At 39.9% G+C, this 13,269-nt stretch overlaps 1 protein-coding gene across 5 annotated transcripts in view; it reads left to right on the top strand.

Moving 5' to 3' along the window:
* The window catches only part of CREBRF (CREB3 regulatory factor), a 50,345-nt gene that overhangs the window by 8,957 nt on the left and 28,119 nt on the right, over positions 1–13,269 (top strand). For 3 of the 5 annotated variants that reach the window (XM_072947222.1, XM_072947223.1, XM_072947226.1), the window contains 3 exons: positions 8,029–8,238; positions 10,181–10,306; positions 11,755–12,841. In XM_072947222.1, coding sequence (XP_072803323.1) covers positions 8,230–8,238; positions 10,181–10,306; positions 11,755–12,841 — 1,222 coding nt within the window. In that variant the 5' untranslated portion in view covers positions 8,029–8,229. Of the gene's footprint in view, positions 1–6,314; positions 6,430–8,028; positions 8,239–10,180; positions 10,307–11,754; positions 12,842–13,269 lie in introns of all 5 variants that reach the window. The other 2 variants (XM_072947224.1, XM_072947227.1) reach the window with 2 other exon arrangements.

The following is a 13,269-nucleotide window of genomic DNA, read 5'->3' as shown; positions in this document are numbered from 1 at the left end:
CTGCAAAGTAAGGGGGAGTTCTAGTATTTGTACGTAAAAGATGGCAAGTGAGAATCTGGAATGAAATGCGAAATATTCAGTTTTAAAGCAGAACCTTTTATCTTGAATCTAGAGTTTGCTTCTCATAGAGCAAGCCTTTTAGGAGCATTGGAGTCAGAGGCAGCCCGCCTTTCTCAATGTTGAAAGAAATGACTGCAAACTGTATTTACAGCTTCTCTGTAGCCTGCACCATAACCTCTGTACCTCTGGAGTCCTGTGTCAGTGGTGTATATGTAGCCCATTTCACACAGTAGGAAGGAATTGGAAGGAAATTTCAAAATTTCTCTAGTATGTATTTATGCTACTTTTGAAAAATGCCAAATCTGAGGAAAAAGGGAGGAGAAGATAAATTTTGAGGAAGTACCCAGATCCCTGATAACAAGAACACTGATGTCATCAGGGTGTGTCCAGAGTGTCCTGTGATGAATGTTTCCCTGGAATCCTGCTGGATGGCTCAAGTGTGTTCTCACCTGCAGCACCGTCTTGTTTTTATGTTCCTACCTTTAATTGTACTGTTCCCTTTTTACATTTTGTAAATTTCTGCAGATCAGCTCAGAAAACAAAATGATTCTTTAAAACTCCAGTGTTTAACCTGCATACAATATTTTGTTTTGATTAGAAATATGTGAGAGCAAAAGAGAGAATACTGGAACATGTATCAGTCCAGTGCCTCAATTCAATTAGTTTAAACAAATTTTAATCTTACCCTTTCCTCTATGCTCTCCTCACTAGACAAAAATTATTTCAGGTCTTTCAAATTGACTGAAATTTGAACAGCACTCTTCCAAGAAATTTAAAAGAAAATTCAGGAGTACAATTTTAAATATTTTTATTATACTATACTACAGTGGTTCAAGACTCAAATTCACAAGCTCCTACAAGCTACTTTGGAGCACGTAAAAGATAATAAATATATATTGAATGACTGACTTCTTTGTAATGTCCTCTTTATAAAGAACATCGCACATCTGACTCTGACTCCTTATCCAGAAGGACCTGTGGTCTTTGGGAATTTCTTATTTGTTGTCAGTCACCTCTTGTCTGCATGTCTGTGCTGGGCAAAGTGCTGCTTTTGGCACTGTAGTGAAATAGACATGAGATAGAATGGTCGTTCCCAAAGATTGTACAGTCTGTGGTACTAGAGGCAAGGGGTTGGGAGGAGGAAAAGGAAAACCTTGTGAACAAAGGCATGAAAAGCCAGTCTTACTGCTGGAGATCCTTAGTGGAGTGAAGTGGGACTGTAAGGACCTCAAAGGTCTGGGGGAAATTGTAAAATCAAACTAATACTGATGTTTTGTTTGTCAAGGAGTAATGGAAGATGGGATTGGAAAGATAGTCTTCCTTGTGTTTGAGTATTTTAAAACTTACGAACCATAGTGCTGATATGATGTGGTGATTAGGGAGAATAACTTTATAATAGGCACTAGAACTGGAGAGGGGGACAGACTGGAGACAGGACGGTCTGTAGAGCAGATATTGGAGTGATAAATGTAGAATGGTGAGGCCCAAGCAAGGGCTGAGGAAGTGGGAAGTCAAAGTCAAGACAGGTATATGCATGCTGTATACAAGGTAAGTTGTCATATCTTTGATAAAGAGACTTGCATGATTTAATAACAAAGCAAATGGGGAAGAGGAAGAAAGGAGTCAAGGCTGAGATGAGTCTTACATGCTAGATGTCTGAGAGTGATGGTACTGTAAACAGAATAGGAGAGTTTGGGTGAAGAGGTGGCATGTCATGTCTGAGGTCATGGAAAGGGAATGAACATGGGAATACCTTGATCTCAGGTGGCAGGGATGGTGCACTGACGTGTTTAGGATGAACATGAGATTTGGGAGTCCTTTTGAGATGATCTTTGAGGCAGTGAGAGCAGAGATGGTCTCTCTGATGATAGGTTTACACAGAGGCATTCATTTACTAAGAGACCTTGGACAACTCTCATCCTTGCTGAACTTTTTAAATTAATATAAAAGTGGTTGGACAGAGGGTAGGGGATAGTAATAATGCTAATACTAACACTTTACCAAATTGTTTTATTAAATGACATGGTATAGCAATGTGCTTTGTAATCTGTAAACAGTTACACCAAATATAAACAATATTTGTTGCCAGTGGTAATCAAGAGTGGCTAGGGTTAGAAATGCATTTTTTTGGTTCTATCTAAAACTGTCCCATGCTCTTATTCTTGCTCTGAACTTCTTCACTGGCAGGCGTCAAGACTGCAGAAAGCCCTGGTATCTTATAGTCAATGGTTGGCAGAAATAAAACCTCTTCCCATTCACCTCGCACTGATTCAGAAACCTGCTTTGATGGTCTTTCTTATCGGCTCCCAAAGGAGTTTAACTAAGCTCCCGTGTGTTGGCTCTGTAGCCCAAAGATTAACATTGGGCCAAAGCCTTTGAAAAGGAATCAAATGAAATTCTCTTGAGAGGTCTTGTGTCCTCCTCTAAGATAGCTTTCCAAGGAGAGATCATTTTTGAGATTTAGTAGTTTCTTAGCTCCTCAGTGTGGCTTAAATTGTTTCATTTAATTTAAATTATGTGGCCAATCTAATTTACCTTTTATGTTTTAAACTCTGAACATAAGGATAAAAGGAGACTCTTGTGTTGACCCAGGAATAAAGAGTTCACAAGGTGTCATGGCAGAAGGATCTTATCCAGACTGGATTAACATCATACTAGGATAACCATTTAGTTTGAAATTTATTTGCCTGTTTTCCATATTTTGGAGTCTAGAGAACTGCTGTTGAAGGGTAGAGAATGGCAGTTCATCTGCAGTCATGTTCACAGGATTTATGTTACATGATGAAAGGGAGAACATGGCCCTACCTTCCCTCCATCCATTGTGTTCTTGTATAGTTAGCCTCTGCTTCCTCAATGGTGTGGAGATTCAAGGATCTCTGATTTCCGCTGTAACATGGAACAGGTAGTGGCTGGATTTAGTAAGCATTTGAAGGACTGCTTTGTGCAACTCTTATTAAGTAGTTTTCAGAAGGAAAGGAATTGTTGAGTGGGACATTTGAAGTATAGCAGTTTGGATGGAATGTGTGACTGTCCCTCCCTCCTTCCTCCCCTCTCTTCCCTTTCTTTCATCTTTGGGGATTAAACCTCAGAAGAAATGAATTATTTAAACTAGGGGTCAAACCAGTTGCCACCTACAGAGAAAGAACCCAAGAACTCTGCCTACATGAAATAAATGATGAACATGAACTAGCAAAGATTAGGAAAGATCAAAATAAACCATGATACATGAATTATGTAACAGTATAAATGTGTTGGCCTTTCTTAATGCAAACATTTTTTGAAAAAAATGTTCTTTATGGTAAAATAAACAAATTTTGCCACTTAAACCATATTAAGCATACAATGCAATGGCATTAAGTACATTGACAGTTTTGTGTAACCATCACCACTGTCTTTATCCAGAATATTTTCATCACCCCAAACAGAAGCTCTGAACCTAGTAAATAATAACTCTCAGCCTCTGCTAACCTCTGTTCTAACTCTTGTCTCCATGAATTTCCTATTCCTATTCTTATATTCATGTGAGTAGAATCATATAGTAAATTATCTTTTGTGTCTGGTTTATTTCACGTAGCATACCATAGTATTTTCAAGGTTCATCCGTGTTGTAGCATGTATCAGAATTTCATTCCTTTTTATGACTGAATAATGTTTCATTGTATGTATATGCCACATTTTGTTTATCCTTTCATTTATCTGTGGCCACTAGAGTTGTTTCCACTTTCTGGCTATTGTGAATAATGCTACTTTGAACATGGGTGTACGCGTATCTGTTTGAGCCTCTGCTTTTGATTCTTTTGGTATATATCTGAAAGTGGAATTGCTAAGTCATATGATAATTCTATGTTTAACTTTCTGAGAAACTGCTAAACTGTTTCTCAGCGGTAACATTTTATATTCCCACCAGAAATGCCCAGGGTTTCCGATTTTTCCATATCCTCGCCAACACTTGTTATTTTCCGTTATTTGGATGATAGCCATCCTGTCGGGTGTGTCAGAATTTTTTTTAACATCTACTCTGATGAATGTTGGATGACTCAGAAGTGCTGTTTACCATTGTGAGGAACCAGTTTCCTTAAGATAGTGAAAGGGAGCAGTGGCATGAGCCAGTGCCACACAGAGGGGAGCTGCAGAGGTGCCAGCCATCGTGTACAGCGTCTACTTACTCATGAGACATTTTCACTTATAAATTGGTTTATATTTTTCTTGATGTCAACTTTTTTTTTTGTACGTGAACTCTGAGGGATCAGCTGAAATCCTCAGACTCAGAAGGGGTACAATTTAGGAGCTCCTGGATGTGTGTGAGCTGCCTGCGCCACACCAGTCAGCCCTTGGGTTTGGCTTTTAAAGTTTGGATTCATGGTTTGAGCAGTCCACGGGATGAGCTTCTGTGAGGAGTCCTTTGACCTTACCTATCATCTTTACCTTTTGCCTTGCCTAATGTGCATTGTAAGCCCCAACATATTTTCAGACGGAGAACTAAAAAAGCCTGGGGTAGGACCTGGTGGAAAGGGCTGTGAAAGGGATTGAAGCGGTAGCTGTCTTCACGTGGTCCCATTGCTGCTGATAAAAATCAGTCGTATGTCCGTCCCCTTGCTTCAGAGAACCAGTTCTGTGTTACTGGGGCATCTTCCTGAGCCTACGAGCTGCTGCTGAATAGTTCTGAATGGGCCCAGGTACAGAAAAGCTGTCAGTGATTATTATTTCTGATGGGCCACAGTCTTCTCTCCCTTGAAAGAGTCACAGGACCGTCCTGGGAGCGGTGAGCCCGCGCCGTGAGTAAGGAGTGACTGGGGGAGCGGACGCAGCCTCTCCGCGAGCTGTGGCGGCTATTGTTGTTTCGCTTTCCAAATAAACGCCAGTCCTTGAGGTCAGCTTGAGGGCAGAGTGGAGGATTTTATGATCAAATAAGTTTGAAAAATGGCATGTGTTCCGTTCACTTTGGTGATTTATAATGAACATTGGCACCTGGCATCTGAAAGTTCCCAAGAAGTCCTGTGTGACAGCAGCATTATAACAGTTTGGTTTAATGTGGTGTTTTCCTGATCTCACAGCCCTTTGGTTGAGTAACCATTTAACATTCCCAGGAGCAGACATTCCTCAGGCCACACACTAGGAAATTAGATCACTCCTTTTTATCTACTTTAATATCAAAACTTTGAGTAAAATACAGATATTCTTGAGCCCACGGAAGTGTGAAGGCATCCCGAAAACCAAGCTGTTAAACCTTCCTCCTCAGTGTTCCTCAGCCAGCGGAGCATTAGTGCGCACAGCTCCCTGGTGCAGGAGGTGGTTTGGGAGCAGTGTGTCATGGAAGAGTCTATGTAATGGTAATTGCCACAGAAGTCCTTATTCTATTTTTTTTCCTTCCACTTTTTGGTGGGGAATTTTGCTCTTCTTGGTTGTTTCACAATAAATGTTTGGAACAGTACCAAGCATTTCTGGAAAATGGGTGCAAAATGTTGGGGATGAGGGTAGTTGGTGTCATGACCTTGAGTCATTAGTTGTAGAGACTGGGTGAGTGTATTTATCATTGAAAAGAGGTCCTACTGCTTGTGGTAGAATCAGCCCTCTCCCGGCCCTGTTTGCTGCTACCTGAGAGGCTGGAGAAGCAACTAAGGGCCTTTGTCCCAGGGGGACAAGCTCAACCCTGCACGTGGTGGATGCCCTGTCTTTGGGAATTGGTATCTTTAAAATATTCAACCTTGCTGCCAGCAGCTGTCACAGATGTTGAGTTTCTGAGCTACACTAGCTGTGGGACAAAAGAAAACATTGGAAGAATATACCTACTGATAATGATCACCTTTCAGGTTTATTTTATTACTGAATCCTAATTTAATATCTCATTCAATTCTCATAACATCTCTATTACATAGTTAAGGGAGAATAATTACAATTCTTCAGTCTGAGGGCTGGGCATACGTTTAATTAACTTGCTCTGATTCTTAAGGCTGTTTAGTTTTAATTATGAATTGAAGACTGGAATCCAGGTCTCCTTTCTCCCCAACAAGTGCTCTTTTTTGCTAACTGCATTGACAAGTTTGTTTTGATGCCAAGTATTTAAATAACGTTTTAAACAAATATATTTGTATTTGTATGGAAGTTTTATGGCTTAGAAAATTTGGTAGCCAGGAAGGAGTAGTATCATTTTCTTTCTAGAGATGAGAAAAATGAGTCTTAGAAAGATGGACCTTCTCAGTGTTGTATAGTTTGTAAATGAGAGCTGGGACTAGAGCTTAGCCTTTTTTGTCCAGTGTTTCCGTGATAAACCAAGCTGTTGATACGCGGTGTCTGCAGTAGATGCCAATAAATGAATGTTGAACAGAACTCAACCACCTTCTTGGGTCTTCAACCCTGTTGCTAGAAAGGGTAAGTTTCAGATTTTAGAGAGTATCAAACTTTTCTCCCAGATCCAGGTTATAGACCAGGTTAAAGACCAGGATGACACTGGTCCACTTTGTTGAATGCATCACTTGAATAATATGCTTTTGGGGGTGGGTCTAAGTAAGAGGTCTGGAAAAGACAGCTGACTTTGTTTCTCATAGAAATCAAATGAAGAGTTAGGACTGAGACTACGTATCAGGGGTAGGTCCCAGGCATGAAGCTGAGGTACTGAGCCAGAACTGGCCTTTGCCAGGAGCAAGAATCAACCCACTTAACCTGTAGCACAGGATCGAGACGCATAGTTCATTGTTTCTAGGCCCAGGCTGGGCACTTGAGGGTGTTTTCTAGGCTAGAACAGTGTGCTGGGAATGACAGCCCACCATATGGAAGAGCCCAGCAAAGATGTGGAAAATGCAAAGAAGAGTCAATTTTTTAATCTAATTGACTAGAACAGTTACTGAGTCCTTGTTGACTATCTCTTATTTGTTCAGCAAGAGGTCTCTGAAATCAATATAATGTACCACTCTAACTCTCTAGCCCAGAGAATATATATATGTTAGCTACAGAGGCAGCTCAGCTTGAATTGGCTCTTTACATCAATCAAAGAAATAATGCTGCATCTAGACTGAATGAGAGCAAGGAGTTCAGTTTAAAGCAGAGGTTCTCAAATTTTAGGGAGGATCAGAAACACCCCGAGGGCTTGTTAAAACACATTACTGGGCCCACTCCCAGAGTTTCTGCTTTAGTCGGTGAAGGCAGGAGCCCAAGAACTGCACTTCTGACAAATTTCTAGGTTGATGCTGGTGCTGCTGGTCCTGGGATCGCACTTTGAGGACCACTAATCTAGGAAGAGATGATGAAATGGGTATATCTGTTTAGTTCTTCTTGATTCAGGTGTTCACAGAGGAGGGAAGGGGAACTAGCATGTCAGTTTCTACATCAGTCTAGACACTGTGCCACATGTTTGCGATCATTGTTTAATTTAACCCTTGAAACCACCCTGCAAAGTAGTCCTTATCCTTGTTTCCCCCCTCAACATACACATGTTAAAATCTTGCTGGAAGAATTCTTACTTCAAGGACAGCTTTCAGTTATAGCTCAAAGAATATTGTTGTGTATACCTTTACAAATGTGATTTTATTTCATGTGGAGGATATGTTACATTCTGTTGTTGATTATGTTTTCGTTTCTCTTCTTGTAGATTTTTGAGGTATATAAAATGTATATTCACTTAGCAGTATTGATTATACAATAGATGGAATTGTTGAGTCATGTTTCTTATGTAAAATTAGAGCTTGATTTTAACGTTAAGTATAATACATCTTTACATCACAGGAAAGATGGGTCAATGTTAATCTTGTCAGTTTTTTTTTTTTTCAGTGTTGCCAATTGGTTATTGACCAACCTTATTGTAGGTACAAATATAGGGAGAGATGGTGAATTTCAGAATAGTTGGTTCTCTTACATTCTTGATGTTACAACCACAGTACTTACTCCTTTAAAGTGTTCTTTGTTAATGTCATTTTTGAAAGGTCAACTTGTTTATAGTGGTGCTCAGTGAAGTTACTTTGTGTTGTTTGACAGATTCACACAGAATTAGTAAAAAGAAAAAACAAAAAACAACCCGCAGTGATCCAAGCAGTTGAATTGAAGGCATTCTGGGAAACCTGTTGTTTATTGTGAAAATCATCTTTGATCTTGAAATTAAAAGTAAAGCTGGAAAGGAATTTACAAACAAGAAAAAAAAGAAGTTTGGGATCGGACTCACAGGATCTGGGCTTGGAAATGCCTCAGGTAAATGATACAGAGTAGGTGCAAAGTTTTATATTTTTCCACTGCAGAAAGTCAGTACCATTGGTTCTGTAAGCTCTCTGAATCTTAACACAACCTGATACACTATCTTTTAAAAGACGTTTGCCTGTGATCTCAGCTAGTTTTGAATACATGTCCTTCCTTTCGTTTTTATTTCTTCCTTTGCTACAGCTTTGAAATTTAACGAGCTTGACACAGGGAACAATGTGAAGGAAAAGTTGGTTAGAAGGTCGGCAGATGTGCTGGCTTTATGGGGCTAAACCAACTGCCCTGAAAATGAATGTGCCACAGAGAGCCCATTTCTCTCTCTTCTTCCTGTTTCCCCATTGTTCTTTTCCATTTACGCCCACTGAATTCAGTTAAGAAGAAATGGTGAGGGGCTTCAGTCTCTCTCTCTCTTTCATACACACACACACGTACACACACACACGTATACACCTCCTACAAAACATGTCTAAAAATGACTATATCTGTTTATATTATGGTAACTACTTTGAATTGATCAGTTCTGGTTTGAGGCAATCCCTGAAACAATAAATGAAGTCCTGTTAGTCCCTACTCTGCACATCCAAACTTCTTCCCTTCCCCCTCCATTGGTTAGCACTTATCCCTCCCCTTTTTGTGCTGGGGAAGGACCTAGAAATAATGAGAGGGCAGGGACTCTAAAGGGGACTTTATCTGAGGCCAGGCAGAACTATGCCTTGAACACAGGAAATCAGTGACTTGCTGAGATGGTCCACATGCTCAGAAGTGGGCAGCAGAGGCAAAGAAAGGGGATTTGCTCACTGATATTAAAAAGATCAGTGGCTTGCCTCCCCCCTACCTCTGTACTAAGTCGACTACAGATACCCATTTTGAGTTCTTTCCCATTCAAGGTTTTATTTACTATTTATTGAATACTTGAATTTGCAGAAAATTAGAGAAAGAAAAGAATGAGATGGGAAGTACCAATAAAGGAAAATCTGGTAAAAGAGTGTGTGAAAAGGTCAGTCTGTGGTGGCTGGGAGGTATATGAATAGAGCAATGTAAGGAAGTAGACTCATAAAATTTTTAAAGTTTTGATGGAAACTTGCAAAAGAAGAACATAAAGGCAAAGAGGGAATTTTTATTCTTTCGCGTCTTCTTCCTTTGTCCAAGTTAGATTGCAAAGTGAGGACTTTGACTTGTTTGGGCCAGTTTAGGAGTCTTAGCCCAACTTCACTCTGGAATGATTTGTATCAATACTGAAAAGGAAGTGGGGCATGAAGAGAAAAGAAGGAGCGTTAACTTTGGGTGCCGAGTCTTTTTTTCCCCTTTCTTTTTTATCATAGAAATTGTACCCTTTTCAGGGATCAAGACTCAGGCTACTGGGTTCATGCCCAAGTTACTGGTCTCACCCAGGAGAGTGTTAGATATTTGCATGCTTCTCGTTCCTGGAGGCATTTGTTGGACTAGGGATGCCCAAATTGTCTTCCACTTGTTTTGGGAAATAAGACACTGAACTCTTTTAGGAGTATAGAGTAAGACTGTCTTGCTACCTCTGCAGACCCCAGGAAATGGCAGGGGATTCTGCACTCTATGGAGTTAGAACAGAGAGTATTGACAGAGATGGATTTGAAGAAATGTTATATAGCTAATAAGTAAAAGCACTCCTTAGGTACTGTGTGCTGCTCTGGTGGATAAATAAGCTCTAGTTTTTAGAAGTGAGATTATTTAACAATTGTCGCTCTATTCCTTTTCCTATTTTTAGTGCATTTCGTTATTTTTCTAACATAAGTCCATAGTTTAACATTAGTTAAATATTTTAAAGGTACTAAAAAGAAGGAGAAAACAAAATCGTTCTGAAAATAATTATTTAGAGTTGGTGTGGTTGTGGGGCTTACGTGTAATAAATTGATCCTGAAGCAATCTCTAACTTCCCCAAATTAAAATCACTCTGTTGTAGCCTAGTGTAAGCGGAATGGATCCGCCTTTTGGGGATGCCTTTCGAAGCCACACCTTTTCAGAACAGACTCTGATGAGCACAGATCTCTTAGCAAACAGTTCAGATCCAGATTTCATGTATGAACTGGTAAGTAACATTTTCTTGGATTCTACTTTAATTGATTTTGGGCAAAAACATTGTGGTATAGTTTCTTTATTTATAAATACCTGAAAAGAAAAAAGGATGTATTTAGGTCAAATTTTATTCTTGTCACTATCAGCTTAGTACTTTAGAAGTATGTATGAACCCACTGAAAATAGTAAGAGGAAGGGTTACCTAAATATCCTTAAGTCCAGTTTTTGATAATGAGGATGGGAAGCTGTCTTTTTAATATGCCTAATTGCTAAAGGATTTTTCAGCTGGGATTATTTAGGAATGATAATATTGAGCAAGTCATATGACACAGAGACTGTGAGACAAAAATAGCAATTCCAAGCAGTATCTGAATATACATATCATTTTTTCTTGAGGTAAATAGATACTTAAGATTCCTAAGAAAAACACTTTTTAAATAAATTTAATTACGTACAACTTAAGCAACACTGAAGTGTATAAAAACTGGGAAACTAACACAAATCTGCTAATTTACGAAAAATTATTGAATTGTACACTTAATATAGATAAATTTTGTGGTGGGTAAACCAAACTTCAGTAAAGCTGTCAAAACACAGAGACGTACACAAGCAAAAACAAAACAAACCCCCTCAAACAAACAAATAGAAAAACCAAAACAGAACGAAAACAAACTGGAAAACTGAAAATTTTCTCATTTCCTTGCTGAGCCTCCACCCACCAAACCTTCTCCCCAAAAGTAATTACCACTAACAAGAGTTTTTCTATGAATATTTTAACTTGGATGACATATCATAGATACAGTATTCTGTAACTTTAATCTTTTTAACGTAAAAACATGGTAAGCAGCCTTTCATCTTAGTACATTACAGCTTAACTGCATTCTTTTTAATGGCTGCGTAATCCTACTGATGTTTTAAAAATCATACCTCTCCTCACGAGGTGTGTCATGCTCATGAGGAGTGTTTTATTCCCCATGCCCGAGAGTTGTTACAGGTCTTACCAAAGATCTTATCTTTCTGTGGCTGCGTTCTACCTCTCTTTGGATTGCTCCTTACCTCTACATTTAAGTTTTCACTTACGAAGACAGATTCTTCTGTGAGGAAGATAAGGTCTTCATTATCTGCTGTATAAGTGAATCTTGTTTCTAAGAAGATTCTCAAATCTTTCAAAGGTCAGGAAATGTAAACTTTTTTCAGGCGGAGTGTTTATAGTGAAGTTCAAGAGCCCTTGACTGTACCTAAGCTGCTCAGGGGACGTATTTTCCCTCTTTTTTCCCCCCCTGCCCGAGTAAATGATATTAAATGGAATGGTAGAGTGTCATGTAAGTAGTCTTTATCTTAAAATAAAACAGACCAGAGGTTGAGTACTGATGTATCAATTTGATATATGGAAGTGAGGATGGAGGTAAATAATTCTTTCCCAAAGTATGGTCTGTGATTATTTTTTTCAACCTTTCTCAGGATAGAGAGATGAACTACCAACAGAATCCTAGAGACAACTTCCTTTCTTTGGAGGACTGCAAAGACATTGAAAATCTGGAGTCTTTCACAGATGTCTTGGATAATGAGGGTGCTTTAACCTCAAACTGGGAACAGTGGGATACATACTGTGAAGACTTAACAAAGTACACCAAACTAACCAGCTGTGACATCTGGGGAACAAAAGAAGTGGATTACTTGGGCCTTGATGACTTTTCTAGCCCTTACCAAGATGAAGAGGTCATAAGTAAAACCCCAACTTTGGCCCAGCTTAATAGTGAGGACTCTCAGTCTGTTTCTGACTCCCTTTACTACCCCGATTCACTTTTCAGTGTCAAACAAAATCCCTTGCCCTCTTCATTCCCTGGTAAAAAGCTCGCAAGCAGAGCAGCTGCCCCTGTGTGTTCTTCTAAGACTCTTCAGGCTGAGGTCCCTTTGTCAGACTGTGTCCAAAAAGCAAGTAAACCCACTTCAAGCACACAAATCATGGTGAAGACCAACATGTATCATAATGAAAAAGTGAACTTTCATGTTGAATGTAAAGACTATGTGAAAAAGGCAAAAGTAAAGATCAACCCAGTGCCGCAGAGCCGGCCCCTTCTGAGCCAGGTTCCCGCGGACGCAGCGAAGGAGAATACCTGCTACTGTGGCGTTGTAGCCAAGAGACCGGAGAAGAAAGGGACGGAGCCTTTGCAGGGCCATGCCACTCCAGCTTTGCCTTTTAAAGAAACCCAGGAACTATTACTCAGCCCCCTGCCCCAGGAGGGGCCTGGGTCAATTGCAGCAGGAGAAAGTAGCAGCCTTTCTGCCAGCACATCGGTCTCAGATTCATCCCAGAAAAAAGAAGAGCACAATTACTCCCTTTTTGTCTCCGACAACCTGGGTGAACAGCCGACCAAATGCAGTCCTGAAGAAGACGAGGAGGACGAGGAGGACGTTGATGATGAGGACCATGACGAAGGGTTTGGCAGCGAGCACGAACTTTCTGAAAACGAGGAGGAGGAAGAAGAGGAAGAGGATTATGAAGATGACAAGGATGATGATATCAGTGACACCTTCTCTGAACCAGGTATTGTAGTGTTGGGAGGCTTAATTACCAAACGGACTTTTTCCTGCTCTCTTGAAATAGGAAGTTTTGCTGTGGATGCTTTCTTTGTCTTAGTTTGGGGATTAAATGACTTACTGTCTTCTCTTGGACATGTAATTGCTTTTATCTATTCAAACAGCTCTCAGATAATCACTTTTGCTCATGAGTGGTTCATATGCTGATTCCTCGAAGGCTTCTTAATTTATCTTATGCTAAGTGACCTGATTTGTCACTCTGTCGAGCAGCTGGGCAAAGATGCCAAAATTGATCGGTTTAAAATTTTTTCTGTTTCTGCATGTGTCCCTCTGTTATAGTTGAGGTAAGTTAGGAGTCCCTGGAATGGTGAACGAAGCAATGATGGTTTGTATTACTCATGCCTATAACCAACAAAACCTACTTAATGAATAATG

This window comes from Vicugna pacos, chromosome 22, assembly GCF_048564905.1.
Source record: "Vicugna pacos chromosome 22, VicPac4, whole genome shotgun sequence".
Classification (NCBI taxonomy): Eukaryota; Metazoa; Chordata; class Mammalia; order Artiodactyla; family Camelidae; genus Vicugna; species Vicugna pacos.
The sequence above is the reverse complement of the archived record's forward strand: the minus strand, read 5'-3'. Positions and strand labels throughout refer to the sequence as shown.